The 20,713-nt window shown below is 41.9% G+C and overlaps 1 protein-coding gene across 2 annotated transcripts in view; it reads right to left on the bottom strand.

The window, feature by feature from the left end:
• LOC111836272 (kin of IRRE-like protein 1) overlaps positions 1-7,003 on the bottom strand; it is a 35,609-nt gene extending 28,606 nt beyond the window's left edge. For both annotated transcript variants that reach the window (XM_023797377.2, XM_023797378.2), the window contains exon 1: positions 6,263-7,003. In XM_023797377.2, the coding sequence (XP_023653145.2) occupies positions 6,263-6,302 (40 nt within the window). In that variant the 5' untranslated portion in view covers positions 6,303-7,003. The remainder of the gene's footprint in view (positions 1-6,262) is intronic.
• Positions 7,004-20,713: the final 13,710 nt, after the last annotated feature.

The following is a 20,713-nucleotide window of genomic DNA, read 5'->3' as shown; positions in this document are numbered from 1 at the left end:
CCTAAGTAACCAACCAAAAAACAAGAAGGCATTTTTAGTTTTTTGATTGCAGTCACAGATTTCTGTAAAGCTGAGTTTCTCGTTGTGTGTTGATAAAGTGGTCCCCAAAACGTCAAAATAACAGGTTCTTATCACAATGTGGCGACAGTTGGCCCCTACAATGTAATATATTCATAGTCCACACACACACAAACTTTTTTACCAGAACTCAGAATGACCTAATGAGGTGGCAATCATGTTTGCACACTGAACTTGGTTGAAAGTTGAAAGCTGAATAAATACGGTACTCACAAACTGACATGGCCCTCTTGATAGCAAATTGGTCAATGTCTCTCAGAAAATCTTCCAGGGTGATTTTCAAAATTACTCTCTAAACTACCACAGTAATAATAAGATGGCTGCCATTTTCTCCATTTCCTCACCCTCTGCCTGCCTTCAAAAGGAAAACCAAGCTGCCAGTCATCATAATTTTCAACTGAACTCTGAGTATCGCCTAGCCTCCAGCACAGCTCTGTATTATGGTTAGGGGTTGAGTCATAATCACAATATTTGTACTTGTCCTCCAACCAGACTGAACTGCCAGAAGGTGGTCCGTATTTAAAATAGACAAGGTCCTCAAGCCCAGGAGAGTGTGGGAATCCTCTCTGTTAGAGTTGCCTTTTCAGATGTTGCTATGCAAGTCCCTGTTCCTTTGAGTATACTCCCTTCCTGTTAAATCTGTGTAAACAGCGTCTAGTGTGATGTAATATCACTATATGTTCCGGCTAATCAGTTGGTAAAAGCACATCTTATTCAGGTAAAACCTACATCTCAACTAATCAGCCCTAGAGACATAACTGCCATGACTCTGTAGATGCAGCGTTAAGTTGAAGCCATCCCCAAGTTCTGGTCAAGATTTATTTTCACCTTGAAATACAAAAAAAACAGACCGAAAATATATGCAGGACTTTACTGCCATGTTTAAAATGTGCTATATGCACAACTGATAGAGAGGACCTGTCATATTTAGCAGTATAAATTAAGTTCTGTTGAAGAGAAAATAATTGAAAATGTGTCAATGATAAAATGAGTAATAATAATGTTTACAATTACGATGGTAATTGTACGATGGCTTTTGTTTATTACTCAACTGAGTAGATTTTCTGTGCTCTCTATACTCATGTCAGCGTGTTAAACCAATAGTTCTGCCTTTAATATAAAGTTAAGGAACGGGGCTAGTAAAGATAACAGACACAAAGAAATTGCCCACCATAGGACATACATTTCAATTTGCTGGTGGTTTCACTGCCTTGGTAATAGATATGAAATTCTTAAGAACATAAGAACATAAGAACATAAGAAATTTACAAACGAGAGGAGGCCATTCGGCCCATCAAGCTCGTTTGGGGAGAACTTAGCTAATAGCTCAGAGTTGTTAAAATCTTATCTAGCTCTGATTTAAAGGAACCCATGGTTTTAGCTTCCACTACAATAGCAGGAAGACTATTCCATACTCTGACTACACGCTGTGTAAAGAAGTGCTTCCTCAAATTTGTTTTAAAATGTTCTCCCGCTAATTTCCACTTATGGCCACGAGTTCTAGTATTTAGACTAATATTGAAATAGTCATTTGGCTGAACGGCATCCAGACCCGTTAGAATCTTATAGACCTGAATCATATCCCCCCTTAGCCTCCTTTGCTCAAGGCTGAACAGATTCAGTTCCGCTAACCTCTCCTCGTAAGACATTCCTCTAAGACCAGGAATCATTCTCGTAGCTCTTCGTTGCACCTTTTCTAAGGCAGCAATGTCCTTCTTGAGGTATGGTGACCAAACCTGCACACAGTATTCTAGGTGGGGTCTTACCAAGGAATTATATAAGTGTAAGTTCTTCTCTTGGGGGAGAGGAATTGGTTGGAAAATAAAAACAAAAGTATGATTCTATGAGGTATCCTACATCTGTACTACTCTACTACATGTCTGCTGTATTTTATGCTATTTATTTTTATTCTTTCTCACTGTTATACACATTTGACATTAGTGACAAAAAAGTAATGAGTATTTTTTTTAAATATTAAGATTTCACTGGTGATTCAACATTGTTGTAGGATTTGTTCTTAATCTCTAGTAAAAAATGTATTTGAAGGGAAGAACAGGACAATAGAAACTCAATGGCCACTGTGTGAAAATTAAGGTCAATAAAGCTGACAACTGTTTGCAGTTGGGAGGGAGGGGGGTATTGTGTGTAAAAGGAGGAGTCAATGGAATGGTGGTCATCAGTGGTTTCCCATCATCTGTCTCTGTTTACCCATATCTCCCCAGGAAGATGTGTTTCTCAGGTGTTAAGATAGAGACGAAGCAGAAGGGATTTAAAGCAAAAACAAATAATGTGTAGAAGTGGCCAGACCATACAAATGGGCTTCTACAATAGAGGCCCTTTGTGTTCACCTGAGCCATAAAAACACATCCACTGAGGTCTAACAGCTGATAACAAGACACATGACACAATGGCTTCTTCTTATCTGTTTACTCAAATGGCAAAACTGATTATACAGAAATTGAACCCCCATTGTTTCCTGTCCTTTCTTGTCTGCCTATAACCTGGACCAAGGGAGTACAAAAAACCTGAAGAAAGTCAGAGGGGGAGGGGAGGGGTGTTGAGAATAGACCACAGACAAACAAAAAGCCTTGGGGGGTAATTCTTTATGGTTTGAAAGAAATACGATCCGATCCATTGGCCTGGCAGGTCTTGCACAAGCAAGGAAAGCCCATTCTGTTGCGAATTCCTCCATTTGGTGCTCACTGTCTAATCATTAATTCCTTTAATGTCTGTGGAGAAAGACAGAGCAAGTAATTCTTTCAAAAGTGGTTAACTGTCTGGACAAGGACAAGTATGAGAACAAAAGAATTATTGACTGAGAATATGTGTCATGCAATACTAGGCTACTAAGAAAAAAAGTTATAAAGCTTAATACATCAAGTAAAAATTGATCTACTGAATAAACAGGTATAAGAAGTACACCCTCCCTAGTAGTTGTAGTACTTTTTTCCAGAGAATTCCTGTGCATAATTTTGTTCATTGACTTAAAATATGTGTATAACAGTATTTATGTCAGGTGCATCTTTGGAAATCAGGTGCTCCTCTGAAATCAAAGTAGGCCAATATTCCTCCATATCTAAGCCATGAGTGTCAGCCTACTAAATAATGTACATGACTTGGCCAGGTTATGCTGTGTCTGCTCGATTGTGTGTCTGTCACCAGCTCATCAGCTCTGGATTCACAGTGATGTTGTCCAAAGGTGGCCCTAATCTTTCGGGGGGGGGGGGGGGCACACTTCACCCTAAATAGATCAACCACACATTCCTGCTGCATGTCAGGTCAATCATGCTGTGGGTAGCTATCAGACTTCTGTCCCCAGCCCCAATCTGACTCTGTCAAATTCAATGACCGTGTCTCATAAAATATGCACAGCTCCCTCAGCAAACCTCAAGAGCTGATTCGGTGCATAAAATATTTCCTGTGCTGATCACAGCATAGGTCCTGGACAAATCTTCACTAATGGTTAAGGGAGGTAAAGCTATCAGTTTGCCAACTAAATAAGTTGTGTGTGCATGGAGATGGGAAAGAGACTGCTGCTGTTATTTATGCCACCCATTTAGCTGGACAGCCTTACCCTGGGACTAATGTCTTACTGCCTCAGTTTTGGCTGAAGTGAAAAAGTAACCAAGGTTCTGGTGCTTAGTCTGCAATGGCACAGCCTCCAGTGGCAACAGGACTTCTGAATAAAAAAAAACCTATGATGTCTGCACACTGACTTTGAACTTGGTCCTGTGAGACTTAGCTACTCAAATCTAACGGTTCCAGAAAGAGCTCACTGAAGATTACTCAGAATTTTGATGTGGGCGCAATGGAAATCCTTGGGGAACCTTGGGACATTCAGAGAAAGTCTACTGTGAATAGTAACAGTGGGGCAGGCATGGGAATGCATGCGGTTCTGTTGCATGTGCAAGGCGTGACCCCTGAAGAGGTCTGTCCAAGGCGAATTTCAGCTTCTCTTATTAACTTCAATCAGACAGACAGAAGTGTTTACAGAAATGGGGTAGAGCGCATGATCCATAGAAATCTCATTTTTGCAGCTCCAGACCAACATCAACAATGCATACATCGATGATTTTACACATAAAGTCAGTTTCACAACCCTTAGAAACATTATATTTATGCATATACATGATTCATTAAACTCCCTATTACGTCACTGACGAAAAGAGTAAGAAAGCCTAATAGGTTACTGAAAGTTTGCTTGCTGCTGTGTTCAAGAAACTAAGTTTCAATAGAGGAGCGTGTGGTTTCCCTGGAGAACTGCGCGGTACTTTCTCCACCCCCCCGGCCAATTCTGTATTTCCAATTTAGTTTGCAGCATACATTTCATTAACATTTCTCTTTTTACTTCTACACTGAGTGTGGGTGTTGGTGTGTCGGGCTTGTATATTCTGATTTAGCATTTAAATTTAATTACAGCATTTCCGACGTGTCCATATCCCGGTCTCATTCATCAAAAGAGAAAAAAAGCACAGCTTAACAGCCAATAAACATTTGTTTTTTAATCCATTTACTGAAGCGTCGACGAAAGCGCCTTGCTTCGCTCCTCATTTCTCAGTCTTAATTAGAAATATAAACGTTTGGGTCTTGAAGACTGGGGGATGTAAATCATTTTGCCCAAATTCGTCGTTAACCAATTCTGACTGATACAATAGCTTAAGACAAGAATAAAAGAAAGAAAACGCTGTCGTGCACAAAACATCCGCAACCTCAAATATGCCCCATTAAATACGAAGCAAGATATGAATCTTTTGCTTAAATTGACCAGTAAAGGACTGATTATGTCGATACATAAGCTACATCATTCAATTATTACATATTAAATTATTAAATACGCCTTCATTACGATTCAGTACGATTGACCGCAATTAAACAAGCCGTTCATCTATCAGTTGAGCTGATCATGCATAATTACCCATCGATACTATAATTAATTTAAGCCTTTTATATTATAAAGCTAGGTATCCACAAGGTCATTTTTTCCCTAACACAACATCTAATTTGTGTCTGATTTAAGCGCTCATACCGCTGTGTGCATTGCTGGTACCTGGAAATGGCCAGATAGCTGCCAGTACCTGTACAAAACAAGCAAAGAAAGAAAGACAGAGGGACGAACGTAGACTAGATAGATAGATAGACACGCTATGGCATAAACAAGTTGTATAGATATTGCGGATACTTTTCCCACAAAGGAGCACGCCACACCGCCAGATGAAACGGGTAGATTGGGCGTTTCGAGAGCCGCAATGTGTGATTCAGCCATCCCAAAGTAGCCTACAATAACAGTGCCCATAAGACTTATGTTACCTTCGGTGAACTAGCATTGCCCATTTATTCTGCGATCATGTCATTCTAGAGCATAGCTTTATTTGAATACGGCTATAGTGGCCGTGAAAGCGAAAAGTAGTGAAAAACGAGTAAAGCCATTCTTTAATGAATTCCCAATGAGGGCTACAAGTAAAACGGATATAAGTAATTCGAGCACTTACGATCCGCCGCTCTCTGTGTTTCTATACAATAACGCATGGAAGTACCGCGTAACTGTATTGGGGGACCACCTTCCACTTCATTTAATTTTGGGAAAACATGGGAATCGGTGGCCCTAAAACTTAATAAGAACGGAAAAAATGCACACTATTCTGGCTTTGACATCAGAGACAATTTCGTACTGTTTTACATAATGCACTATTTCGCCGTCAACGCGAAAATAATCGCTCCGATGCTGAAAACCGCCCAACACTCTTCTTAATTATTTGGCTGTTTAAAGTTGCAGATCAAAAGGTGCACGTGTTGTTTGACGCTAAAGCACTTCTATACACAGGATATGTACTCCTTAAAATGAAATGTTAAGAAAATAATATTAATACAACATTTGTGCCTACACTTCTGCTCCTCGTTTAATTAGTTATTTTACGCAATGCCACTGAAACAATAAGTCGTTTTTGGGACCTTTTAAATCATTTGTATGCCAGAACTGCATGCATTAATTTGGAGGAGAAACGAAATACGACATGGCACTATTGTCGATACAGTCCAGATTTTTATCCTACATGATCTCCTTTCAATCAACACGTCGCAGTGTGTTTTGACGCAGCGCTCCCAACAATGAAAGATGAACATTGCATGATTTAATCCGGCAACACCATGTAGCGTCTTCACTTGCTTTGTTGCGATTTTTTCTTACCTGCTATCATATGGCAAAGGGCGACCAAAAATGTGAACATTTTGTCCCTAAGCCTCTGGTTGAGCTGCCTCCCGTCAGGCAAAGTGTGATAAGGTGCAATCGCGTTTTCTTCTGATGCGAGTCGTACTAGATACGACAGACCAAGGTGTTTCCCCCAGTTTTCTTCAGTGGGTGATTTGAGCGTTTGCTGTAAAGAGTAATGATATGGCAAGCAGTAAAGTTAAACGACGATGAGATCGAGTTTTTAAGTTTTCCAATCAGTCTGTCGTGGGAATTGTATTCCGTAGTTTACGTTTTAATATATATTCTGTCAAATGTTTTCAATGTCCTTTTTTCGGGAATCTGATGTCTTAAATGAAAAAGGTATATCTGTTCTTCAAACTAGACATTCCTTCGGTCCCTTTTAAAAACAGTGTGCATGGCACATCATTCTGTCCTTCGTGTTTTCTTCAACCTGCGCTTCTTTCGCTTGAGTGTGCCGCTGAACAGCGTCTTGCCTCCCTGCAACTCAGCCGTGTTGTATTTCAACAATAAATGTCTTGTGAAGTTGATCTCTGTGTTATGCTCTCTCTCCTTCAGCACGCCGTTTCTCTGTCCCTCACTCTCTATGCGGTCCCTGCTGTTTTGTCCTGTTACGACCTGCTAGAGGGATAATCCACGCTGACAATCATCAATCATCTGTTCGGGATCCTTCCGATTTAAACATGTCAGGCTTTTTAAACGGAGAGCCGCCTTCCAGAGCACTTGTTCATTGAGAAATGAGGGAAACCACAAACAACAGTAGGTTGGCCGGGACCCCAGAGGGGTGTCTATTCGTCAGTTTCCTTGGCAGGGCTAAAGCAGAGGGAAGAAAGGAGGGAATTTTGGGGCTTGGGGGGTGGGGGGGCACCCCAATTTTGAAGTAATGTGAGCCACCGGATTAACACCAATATGTAGTGGATGGCTATATGTCTGCAAAATTCTTATAAAACCTGAAGAAATTTGTCAAGAATTTTTTTGGTTTTGGTTACACATAATAGAAACACTGTACAAGGAGGTCAACTAGTATATTTAGTTCTGAGTGACCCTGACCACATAAGTTACCTAAAATGCATCTCAAACTAATGACCAGGTCTCCTGTTTCTAATGGGAATGTTCTTGTGAAGTGTAAAATATGATTGCAAATTATTCCAATTACAAGTGATTGTCTTTTGTAGAAAATATATTGCCTTAAATTTGACCTGAAATTGCACTAAGAATTGGCTGCGAGCTGAGCTTAATCAAATTCAGACTACAGAAGTCACAACTCAGTGAGCTGAGCCACACAGTACTTTAAGTGATTGATATGGAATGATGAAATCCATGTAATATGAGAATTACAACACATGAGGAAGTCTGCTAACCATTTTACTCCCCATTTTAATCAATTTCACCACAATTTTCATTCTGTGACAGGAGTGCTTTGTGTGGTAGTTTCATAGCTGGCATATTAGATTGCTGGACACTGAATTTACTGGTTCTAATCAAATGTGCAGTGTATTTGTCAGTTTTCCCATGGAGGCTCTGAATTGAACCGAACATTGCATCGTCTGACTAATACTTAAAATACTGTTCAAGTCCCTGTTTTATTGGGCTTTTGAGTTGAAAGCCACAGGTGTGTGACCCTTTACTTGTAGTCATGAGCTGATGTGATAAACAGCTTGTTTAAAAGCTTTGCAGTAGTAGTGCCCATTAAATGGCCTTTACACCAGCTGGTTTGTGAAGTGTGTGTGTGTGTGTTTGGGTGGTGGGGGGGTTGGGGCGGTAACTGAAAGGAGAGGGAATGGCCCTGAGACCATATAGGGAAGTGCAGCAGAGTGGTTGTGTCACACAGCAGAGCTTTGTTTGATGTCTGCCACAACATGGTGGCCCCAATAACTCTCACAGGCAACCCTACCACACATAACAGTGAAAAGTTAAGAGGTCATTTGCATGGTTACTGCCATGCAGAAAAGTTATGAAATGAAGTTTTCCCGAAACCACTTTCTGTGGGGAAGAGAAATAACTTAAGAAAATATCATCTCAGTCCTTATTTGATCTGGGGTCAATTAAAAATATAATAACAATATCTGCCGTTGCTGGAGCAGTGTTTGAAATCACATTTTGCATTTTTTTTCTTGGTGTAACATGATACAGATGGCATAGCACAATAGCCACAGAAAAGCAAACCAACAGACTGTTTTTCCAGAATTGTGCCAAACAAGAATGAAGTCGAAAGTCGATGAATTCATTTTTCTTTTGTTCAGTTAATTAAAACAGAGATAAATGGTTGAACTTGCGTAGTTAAAATCATAATATTGCTTTTACAACAATTACTGAAAACCCTTGCTCCCAAGGGGATTGTTATTTTTTTTATAAACAAACAATAGCATTCATAATATTATTTGATAAGACTTTATAATAACAAGCTTCCAAATAATATTGGAATATAATGTAAAAATTACTAGAAGATGGTTTTGATTAGCCCATGATAGCTCCCAGTACGGGTATTACAAAAACTTGATAGAAAAAAATGCAATTTTCCCACACCAAACTATTTGAATTATTGCGTTTTTTTGATGACCCACGAATTGTAGTCTTGCTCTATACCAAGAGTGCCCATCAGAGACCAACTTCAATTGGTCATTTTGATATTATTTCAATGGCAGGTTCAATGCTGTGTTGTGGTGGTAAATATTTTTCTTGGAACAGCAATTGTCAGTAAATACTTGAAATGAGAGATTCTGAAATATTAAATGCATATGTCCAAAATGTAGCTCTGTTTCTTTTGATGTTTATGACCATTAATAGCTCTATAGCTAACTGATATATGATTCATGGAATAATCCAGTGCTTTTTGGTTGAAGTCAGTTGAGGGAACAGGGTAATCATGGGTGCTTTTCATTTGGATAATTTTAAATCATGCTAATGTTTATGCATTATTTTCTTTTTCTAATAATATTTGTATGTTTTGACGTGAGATTACTTAATGCCACAGCTGTGAATGACAAATTCAAAATTGTTTGTAACTGGGACTATAGGGGAAATACTGCAAAACCTTAATGATACTGTCTAGGTGCAGCTTGACAATTACATTTCAAATCAAACATTTAGTTCACATTTGAAATAGCTGTTATTCCCGTATTTTAACTTCTCTAAACTTCTAAGTTAAATATTGATAGTAAATCCTTTAAAGATGTTTCACCATACACAAGATCAGATTGCATATTCTATCCACAAAATAGATGGCAACAATTTTTTATTTCTTATGAAGATGAATTAAATATTACATTGTCTAAATTTTATGGTCTCTTTAAATATAAAATTCAGAAGCCAAATTATGACTTCCAGTTGATAATAAGGTTACCTTTCAGCCAGTAAGCCATTTATAGCATGGAGTTATTGCTGATGGATTAGAGACCAGATGAACAAAAGACACTCCAGCAGCTGTCACTGTAATTCCGATATTGAGTGCCAGGTTGATCTGTGTCACCCATGAATGTGAACATTACCCCAATGACTGCTAACAACCCATGGCATATTACTTCTGCAATAGAGCAGCCCTCCTTGTCCACCACGTTTCAGATAGGCTCTTCTGATTAACTCTATTGGCTTCAGAAGTTCTAAATTTTTATACTTGGTTTAAGGTTGGCTTTGTGCCTCAGTGATATGTGACATAAATCATTAAATACCATCCAACTATCGAGCTTCAATAACACCTATATAGCATAGCAATACAGGTCCTAGTTGATATGGCACACTAGGTGAGCATCACTGCCGGTGCCCCCTGTCCAGGAATGAGTGACATTCGCTGGCAAGTCGGCACCGCCTCAGAATTTGGTGCCCAAGGTGGCCGCCTATGTTGCCTATAGTATTGACCAGCATTGCAGTAGAGGATCACAGAGAGCCTGGAGCATATCACAGCAATTATAGGGCACAGGGCACAATTGATGGAATGCCAGTCCATCCTAGGGACCATTACAATCTCTTTCTTTTTTGAATTAGTTTACTTTCAGTCAAATTACACACCTAACAATGCCCCATATATTTAACCTCCCAGCAGCTTCCTACTGGACACTATTACAATTTGGACACACCAATTTTCTTATTAGCCTTGAATTAAGACACCCTAAACCCAGATTACTGATAACTGCTGATTTCTGAGAGCATCATTCAATGTTAGATTGAGGGACAGCCTTTCGATCAATGAGTGTACAGACATACGTTAATGATAATATCCTTGTGATTGAACACTCAGATTGGCTGCTTGGTGATTTCTGCAGGTACCAATGTCACAAGCATGGCCAGAGCCTCTCAATGAAATTCTGACTGGTTCGATGCACTGTGGCATGAGGAAGAAGAAATGATGCAGTGATGCAGCTATGAATAATGGATGTCCTGTCCACTGTCACTTCCTATCCTGTGAGAAGCCATCAAGTGGCCATTATTAGGGCTTTTCCCCTCCTTCCTGTTTCCTTTGGTTTTGTTGTTAAGGTCAGTTTCAAAACACAAACCTTCATCACAAACGCACTGCCAATATTCCTCAGGGCATTGAGAGTTTGACAGTTCCAACAGGCAACTGTATTACTTGTAGTAATATACTTTGGAAAGACAAAGAAATGGCCAAGCTTGCATTTTTAATTGAAAAAAACATGCTATTTTAAATTTTGTGTGAAGAGATTTAGAGACTGACTGTCTTGAATCAGTATGGTTGGTGCATCAATTTCTACCAAACATCCAACAAATAATGTGAAGCATGTCAAATTATAAGAAATATGAGTGCTAGCACCAAAGAAGATACAAACAGATAACAAACAATATGCCCAGATCTACCCAGATCATGGATTATTTAGGAGTGCAGCTGTACGGGAGAAAAAATTAATGCGGAACAGCTGGCTGACAGGGAGTGTGTGGAGTGTGTGTTTTTCCCAAAGAACCAGAAGCGCTATTGAAGATGTGAGAAATGCTTGAGTTGAAGGAATCGTTAAAAAGAGACAGACAGACTACAGACACAAATATTTAAGAAGATGAAACCCACCCCCACCACACACACACACCTCCTATATAGCTTTAGAAAATTTATATTAAAAAGTGCCAGCTGATACATTACTTCAGCATATGCTTCCAAGAATATATTCAACAAAATGCTACTATCAAGTGGAAATCTGGATAAATAAATATTATTAATTTTTTTTGTAATTCATTATTAGGCAAGCTGCATACGCATCAGGGTGCAAATAGTACAAGTCATTCGTGTCCGTCGTGTGCAGGGGATATGGTTGAATTTTCGCTGGAACTGACATGAAGTTTTTCACCAGGATCACCAGCTCTACTTAGCTCCAGAGCTGCAAGGCAGAGCCGAAGACTGCAGAGCTCGGCGAACTCTATTAATAGCTGGGTACCTTTCAGGAAGCATTATCCAGGGTGAGGAATAACATAAAAATACAGTAGGAATGGCTGTGACAGGGAGTTGGGCGGGATGAAAACCCTGATCCAAAGCAGAATCCTTGTATTCCTGTCTCTCTAAATTTGGGACGCATCAATTCTTGCAGCTGCACAGACCAGGCAGGCCTGCAGGAGGTAAGTGCTGCCATTTATGTGAGATTCCCAAACAGGAACGTGTGGCATAAAGTGAGTGTGTTTTAAGCACAGACTTGGGTTTTTGTGGTTAATTTTTTATTGATTTCATAAATTTGAAATGTGGATGGTCATCACTTATTTGTCAAGTCGTCCTAGAATGTCATGGTAAGTTTACACAAGGCTGTAGGGCCTGGGGTGTTGTGGATTTCTGACAGGAGACTGGGTGAAACTCTCATTTAGGAGCCTGTACTAATATGGCTAATGTGGCGTCTAATCTCTCCATGGGAATCATCAAAAGATATCTGAATGCCGATCATACAGTTAATTTTAAATTGTATCTATATTAGGAGTGTGTAAATACATGTGAGAAACTCCTTAGTGCAGAACTAATGCAAAATGTTAAATATTCCATCCCTTAGAGCAACTGGGTATCATATGAAGGTCATCTGAAGATATTGTAGATAGTTTTATTATGGCGTGTTGTGCTTTTTGGTTGAGTGGGAGAAGTGACCTCATATTAATGTTTTGATAGCAATGTTGCCAATGTAACAGCACTTCCCTGTCTCACATGCCAAGAAAAACTATGCAACAAGCAGCAGAAACATGTATGCAAAGCTTCTGCACTGCACCTGTATCTAGAGCACAATGACAGCTGCTTGATAGACAACGCTGTCTTGTCTATTGTGGCCTCTGCTAAAACAACCAGTCCTTTCTTCCATATAAATTACGGCTAGCACTCCTTGCAACTGTTCAATCAGTTATTCAGTTTTACTGACGGCCCTAGCTTAGCGGCAGAGCTGGGCCCGCATACTGTCTCCAGGATTGGATATCTGAAAATGCATTCAACATATGTGCTACTATTCTTACTTTGACTTCCTAACTACAATAAACTCTATGAATCAACCTGTCTATTCCTCTCCATCATTCTGCTTCTCCTTTCTTGAGTATAGCTGTGAATAAAAGGCAAATTAAATGAAGATATGGAAATGGTGAAATTTGACATGTAAAACTAAGACTTCTCTTAGTTTTGTCTTTTTCCTGTTTATTTTTAAATATCTGGGGGTGTGGTGTCCTGCATGGAGTCATTTTTTTATTATTATTATGCTATTGTCCTGTCTAGGATGACAGTAGAACAGATTGTTTCGGAGAATAACATGGTAACTATTTTTATACAATAAAATGATGTATACTTAAAATGTGATAAAAAATAACCTAACTACCAACATTTGTTGATGAAAGACTTTGAAACTACTGCAATGGAGTCTTAACACCGTCAATGCATTAAAAAGTGGAGCAACCTTTACTTTTAACTTGAAGGCCTTAAACATTATCCTGCTAATGCTGAAAAATGCTGTTTTCCTTCTGGTGTCTCGGATGATGTTGCTATTTGCCATGCTTTCTTTTGGCTTAACCTATTTATAATGATTCTCTGTTTGGAAATACCTTCCTGCCCCCCCCAGGTTTCCTGGTGGCATTCCTCATCCTCCCTGGTGCTCTACTTGCCTCATCCCATCTCTCTCTGTCGTCTTCTGTTAATTTCCTCCACCCTGTGATTTCCTTTGGTGGAGTGTGGCTGCTGATTAGAAGCAGCTGACCCTGAGAAACTCCCTGCTTTTGTCACATCGAGGGGGTGCTAGCTCTTCATTTCCTCCTGGAGCTGTTCCACTTACTCCTGCGACTTAATTACATTTTACACTGCCGAGGTAGGGCAATACTCTTCCAGCAAAGCTCAGACAATAATGGAATAGTTTACTACTGATTTGCCTGAACTAAGCCATTATTATTTTGAATGTTCCTTGTGCAGTGTTTTGGAGAAGACAAAAATTAGACAATTACATAAATACAGTATTACATAAATCACGTACATTTAGCATTATTGTCCAGCATTATTAATTTAGGCTTTCTTCCCAAGTAAGGTTGGAGTTTAACACAATGAAGAAGTCTTAAGATCCAAGTATTTCATTCAAAATGTGTCATATTAGGAGTCCTATTTACATATAAAATCCATTCAAGCAACTATCCATCCATATAAAAATAATTTTTTATCAAATAGTTGTGGTTGGAATGGTGGCTCAGTGTCTGCAGTTTTGTTGTGCAGGTTTCCTCTGGTTTAGGGTTATGGTTAGATAAATTTCAATCCACATTCCAGAGGCCTGCAGTTAGGTTAACTGCACATCCTGCCTGCCACATCTGCCTGACCCTCTGGTCTCCACCCTCACATCACCTAATGCTTGTTGCCCCTTATTAGTCTATGTATAAAAGTACCCATTTGTCCCGTCTTCATTAGTCTGGTCATTGACGTACCCTCATGTTGCCTGTGCCCTGCCTTCCTCTGCTTCTCCCATTTTGATCCCATGTGGTCCGGTTTTATGTTATGTTAGTTTAATAAATCCCCTTTTGTTTTGCAACCACGCCTGCCCTTGCGTCCTTCACCCCACCTGACACAACAGAATGACTGGATTCCTAAAGAACCCCAGCAGCCTGCCCCTCAGCTACAGCTTTCAGACCTCCCTGCATCCTGCAGGCTGGATACCCCAAGTGCCTTGGATGCAGGTGTCTTAGGGGTTACCCGCTCCACAGGAGGCACCTCGGCTTCAAGTGTAGGACTTCTTTTCCCTCCTGGACACCACCCTGGAGCTAAGGAATAATCCTGTGGTCTGGAAAATCCCCAAGGCCAAATCTCTCATATGGTTGGCGGAGAGGGTACTCACAAGACTCGCCTCAGATGCGGATCCCCAAGAGGCAGTGAAGGTCCGGCACATGGTGGCTGAAGTGCGCAGAATAATTGAGTGTGAGACTGCTTACCCTGTTGCCTTTTCATCTCCTGATACCCGTTCAGCCTACTGCTTGTCACTTAGCATGCCAGCTCTCTGCTGTGTGAGACTACTCAGCTCTCCACTCATTTGCCTGCTGGCTCCCTGAAGCTAGCTCCAGCTCCACCCATTCTAGTCCAGCCCAGGAGGGGCCACCTCTCATCCCAAGCTACTACAGTCTGGCCCACAGGGGCCCATTCTGCCCATCCTTGCCTCTGCTGTATCCCCAAAGCCTGTCCTTGCCTCTGCTGTGTCCCTATAACCCATCTTCACCATTACTGTACCTCCAGAGCCAGTCTTCCCCCTGAGGCCATGCATCAGACTTCTGGCCCAGAGAGGGCTGCTCTGCATGTGCTCCAGGCTCCTAGTCCCCCAAGTGGGGTGGTCCACCTGAGTCCCAGATTCCTGATCCAGAAAGGACCACATTGCCCACACCAAGACCTGTGGCAGGTATGATCCCTATGGACCTGATCCAGGTGTCCCAACTTCGCCCTGCTCGCCTCCAGGTGTCCCAGCTGTGCCTTACTTGTCTCCAATTGTCCTGGCTGTGCCTTGCTGAATTCCAGGTGTCCTGGCCTTGCTCTGCTAGCCCCTAGGTGTATCAGCTTTGCTTTGTATCCTGCTGTCCTGCCAGCTCCAGAAAAGTCTCCCGAAATCCCACAGGCTCCAGCCCAATCTTCTGATGTCCCATTGGCACCCACCAAGTCTCTTAATGTCCTGCCAGGGCCCGCCTCATCTCCTGATGTTCTGGCAGTGCCTGCCTCATCTTCAGTCAGTGTCCAGGGGCCCGGTGCAACTCTAGTCGTTGCCCAGGTACCCAATGGTCTCCTCATTCCCCACTGGTTGCTGCCAAGCTGATGCCTGATTCCCTGGCTGCTGGCAGGCCGAGTTAGGGTGACCCTGATGATCCGCAGCTACACTTGAGTTGCCCTAAATCCCACTCTAAGCCCACCTCAGCCCAAAGCACACACCAACCCGGTCCCAAGTCCTAGTGTAGTCAATGGCGCCAGCTGGGGCCCAGAAGAGAGTCATGCTGAGTTTCCTTCCTCAGAAGTTGATAGATGGAGTTACACTATCTAGGCTAGCTGCCTAGAACCTGGTCTGCCGAGCAATGTCCACCTGGACACCTCTTCTGCTGCGGCCTTGGGGAGAGAAACCTTGGTGCCCTCCTGTTCCTGTTCTGCAGTCCCCTAGATGCCCTCCTGTCCTGCAATCCCCTCAGAGACCTCTGATCCCGCTGGCCCAAGGCACCTTCTGGACCTGCTGGTACCTCAGCACCCTCTGGCCCTCCAAGGCTCTCTGATTCTGTGGTTTAGAAGGGCTCCGCCTGACCAATGAATGGGCCCAGGATGATCTGTGTCACCCAGGTTTCCAGGGTTAGGGAAAACTTCCAGGGCACCCTACATTTTCATTCATTGTGCCTCAGACCCTGTCCCAGAGCCCTATTCTGCCTTTGTTTTTTCTTGATCCGTGTCTCCAGCAGCTTACTCTTCTGTTTTCGTTCCAGTCTCTGTTGCCCCTCTACTTGTCTGTCCTCTCTTGGTGTGGCCTGCTCTATTTGTCTCTGTTTTTGCCTTTTTTGCTCCCTAGTCCCCCCTGAGGTAAGATATTTGTTCTAGGTGCTTTGTCATGTCCCAAGTTTAGTCTGTTTTGTCCATGTGGTTCTGTCTGTTGGTCTCTACTATTGTCCTGTTGGTCCCTGGTTTCTATCTGCTCTTGTTTGGTGCCCCTTGTCATGTCATTTGTCCTGCCCTGTCCTGTCCAGTGGTTCTGTCTCATCTTTTGTGGTATCTGTCCCGTGTGCCTTGTCAATCCTGTCATGTCTTGTCCCACCCAGTATCCTGTCTGTTCTCCGCCATTTATGTAAGATACCCAAATAGGAACGTATGGCACAACATGAGAAGATTTTAAGCATAGACTTGGGTTTTTGTGGTTAAATTTCTGAAATCAATGAAAAATTAAAATGTAGATGGTCATTGCTTATTTGCCACCACCCTGTCGTTCAGTCCCTTTGCTCCCCTCCCGTTTGTCCTTCGTGACCAGAAATCATGCTTCGGGGTAGGGTGTACAGTCACATCCTGCCCACCACATCCACCTGACCCTCCAGTCTCCTCCCATACGTGGCCCTGATGGGCCACACCTGATGCTTGTTGCCCCATTAGTCTATGTAAAAAAAGTACCAGTTTGTACCAACTTTGTTAGTCTAGTCATTGACGTCACATCCATGTGTTGCCTGTGCTCTGCTTTCCTCTGTTCCTCCCATTTTATTTCCTGTTTTATGTTTTGTGAGTTTAATAAAGCCCTATTTTGCAACAAGCCCTGCCCTCACATCCTTCGCCCTGCCCAACATTAATTTTTTTGCCTGGAATAATTACTACTGATTGTCAGTCAGTTGATAGGTATGCAATACAAATGAAACGGTATGAAAATTTAACATCACAATTATAGTGACCAGAATTATCATAGTCATCAGTATTATCACGGTATTGTCAAAATGTGCTGAAAATGTTCAAAACGTACTGATAAGCAAACTGAAATAATTTCACCAAGTTTTATATTGAAAACCACAAATTAGCAGCACTACACACTTAAAATAAACATTAAAATAATAATATAGCCAGTGCCTTATGTAAACATATGCAAATCATATTTGTTGTCAGTGGGCATGGTGAGGGATGAGTGATCCATAGTAAGGCTCCAGGGGAAGGGGTTTTATTTAACAAAACTGCACACCAGCGGGGAAAAAACTGAAAAACAATGGGACCACGAAGGATCAAACAAAAGCTGGAAAGTAAAACCAGTACTAACAAGGGCTATTCTGTAACATGAGAGAATCACAAATCAGGAAACCACAATTACACACAGCAAAACTAGAAGCAAACACAGAAATACAACACAGACATCTAAGCAGTAGCAAAAGCAGGGCAACAACAGCTACAAACACACACAAATACATAGAATAAGAAAATAAAGAAACAGAAATAATGAAAATTTCAAACGTAGTTGAGGCTGGCCTCTGGCCAACCTTTAACCCACACTAAAAGGGAAGCCTCAATGACACAGGTGTCTGCTCAGGTCATAAAACCATGCAGCAGCCTGGGAAGCAGGGTAACACCTTTGGGTGCTAACTACGGGAAACAAGGGGAGCACAGAACTAGATGACCAGCAACACTAGCTGGCCAAGCAAGGAATGTATACACATAGTGAAAAGGGGGCTGGGCAGGGACCAATCCTGACAGTATCAACTGTACATTAACCATAAAAATCTCCAGAGAATTGTCACTGCCTTCTGCAATGTTTTCACTGACACAAAACACTGCATACTGTGCCTGCACACCTGCATCTGGGAGACTTTTGTTAACTTTGGTTGATGCCTGACAGTATTTAATGTCAGATTTTCAAAGCACGGTAACCAACCACCTTTTAATGATAAAATAAAATTGAAAATGATAATACTAACTGTCGGGAATTTTACCATGGTTTACCATGAAACCAGTAACTGTTTCATCCCTAGTATACAATGTGCATGTTAATGCTAATGTTAGAGTTCTTCAAAACAAACAATGCATCCCCTTTGAGTAATTAAATGATCCCAATGATAGACCTGCCGTAATAAATGAGGCTCTGGCTTCTGTATAGTAAATATGGTTCCAAATGTATGATGAGATCACAATGAAAACTGACTAGCCAGTGCCAGGAAGTAAAGCAGTTGTGATTACATTCAGTAGGTATTATGTATCAGCAATACTGCAAATTTACTAAAGAAATGTAGATACAGATCAGCTAGTTAGAGGTACAGTAGAAAACCAAACGCAAAACAGATAAAATATCAGGTGCTATTAGAGCTCTGGCATCTATACATTATACCATTACAGAACTATTCAGACTTGCAGGGGTTCTGTGCCAAACTTATTAAAGTAAATATTAAGGTATGCCATGTCTATCAAAGTGATGCCTACTATGACAGGTTCATGTTCATACCATCCATTTGAATAACTTTTAATAATGGGGGGGAAGAGTGTATAACTCAATGGGTTAGGTCTGGTTCATACTTGCAGCCGCACCACAATGCACGTGCCACTCTTGCAGCATAACCGTGCATTACATACTTACAGTATTCAAGGCTGGCATTAATTTGGCATTAATGACAAATTCATTGTCATTAATGAATTTGATTAATGATTTTTGTAAACTGGAATAAAATATATGAAAACAAAATAAACACTAAAGATAAACGAAAACTATAAATATTGCTGAAACCAACTGAGATAAAATGAAAACAAATGTCAAATACATTTAGTTAACATTTAAAATTCAGCTAAAGTACACTATATTGGCAAGAGTACTGGGACACCTACACACACATGAACTTTAATGACATCCCATTCTTTATGCATAGGTTTTAATATGGAGTTGGAACTCCCTTTGCAGCTATAACAGCTTCAACTCTTCTGGGAAAGCTGTCCACAAGGTTTAGGAGAGTGTTTATGGGAATTTGTGACCATACTTCTAGGAGAGCATTTGTGAGGTCAGGCACTGATGTTGGATGAGAAGGCCTGGCTCGCAGTCTCCGCTCTATTTCATCCCAAAGGTGTTCTATCAGATTGAGGTCAGGGCTCTGTGCAGGCTGGTCAAGTTCCTCCACACCAGACTCGCTCATCCATGTCCTTATGGACCTTGCTTTGTGCACTGGTGTGCAGTCATGTTGGAACAGGAAGGGGCCATCCCCAAACTGTTCCCACAAAGTTGGGAGCATGAAATTGTCCAGAATGGCTTAGAATGCGACAGCATTAAGAGTTCCTTTCACTGGAACTAAGGGGCCAAGCCCAACCCCTGAAAAATAACCCCACACCATAATTCCCCCTCCACCAAACTTTACACGTGGCATAATACAGTCAGGCAAGTACCATTCTCCTGGCAATCGCCAAAGCCAGACTCATCCATTGGATTGCCTGACAGAGGAGCGTGAATTGTCACTCCAGAGAACATATCTCCACTGCTCAATAGTCCAGTGGCGGTGTGCTTTTCACCACTGCATCTGACGCTTTGCATTGCACTTGGTGATGTAAGGCTTGGATGCAGCTGCTTTAGCATGCAAACCCATTTCATGAAGTTCTCTATGCACTGTTCTTGAGCTAATCTGAAGGCCACATGAAGTTTGGAGGTCTGTAGCTATTGACTCTGCAGACAGTTAGTGGCTTTTGCACACTATGCAATGTATGCTGTGCCTCAGCATACATTGTCCCCACTCTGATTTTACGTTCCATGTCCTGCAGCTGGGATTCGCAAGCCTTATTCGATGCTTATTATAACGGGAACTTCCTGAATCCCTGTCTGCACTAACCGATGTAGCCCTAAGGGTGGACATGCGGATTTGTCAGCGTCGTAGAGAGCGACGTCGGCCGGAGGGGGTACCTCACACCTCGTTCCCCAGCACTGTTAACCCCTTAGACGCCGGAACAGAGCCGATGCAGGTTGATCAGACCCGCCTTTCTCCAGCCGAACGACAACGGCACCTCTCTGCCAGGGTTTGTTTGTACTGTGGACAGGCTGGTCATTTTATTGCCCAGTGCCCAGTAAAAGGGCACACCCACTAGTAGGGAAGAGGGTACTGGTGGGTGTGGTTCCGGTCGATTCCTCTTCTGTGCAACGGACGTTTCTCCCAGCAGTAGTTACATGGGGGTCCTCCCAGCAATCTCTGGCCGTCCTAATTGATTCCGGGGCAGATGAGAACTTCATCGATTCTACACTGGTTCAACAGTGGGGAATCCCCACCACCCGCGTCCAGGCAACACAGACAGCATACGCTCTGGACGGACGGAGAATGGCAACTATCTCCCAGGTTACTGTTCCGGTGAGTCTGCTGATAGGGGGAGCTCATGTTGAGACCCTTTCGTTTTATCTGATCAACTCACCCCAGGCATCCCTGGTGCTGGGGCATCCTTGGCTTGTCCGACATAACCCTCACATTGACTGGGAGAGGGGCACAATAATTGCCTGGAGTTCATTTTGTTTTTCCCAGTGTCTGCATGCTAGTCAACCACTAGAGGTCCCCACACAG

This window comes from Paramormyrops kingsleyae, unplaced genomic scaffold (assembly GCF_048594095.1).
Source record: "Paramormyrops kingsleyae isolate MSU_618 unplaced genomic scaffold, PKINGS_0.4 ups41, whole genome shotgun sequence".
In the NCBI taxonomy this organism is placed as follows: domain Eukaryota; kingdom Metazoa; phylum Chordata; class Actinopteri; order Osteoglossiformes; family Mormyridae; genus Paramormyrops; species Paramormyrops kingsleyae.
The sequence above is the reverse complement of the archived record's forward strand: the minus strand, read 5'-3'. Positions and strand labels throughout refer to the sequence as shown.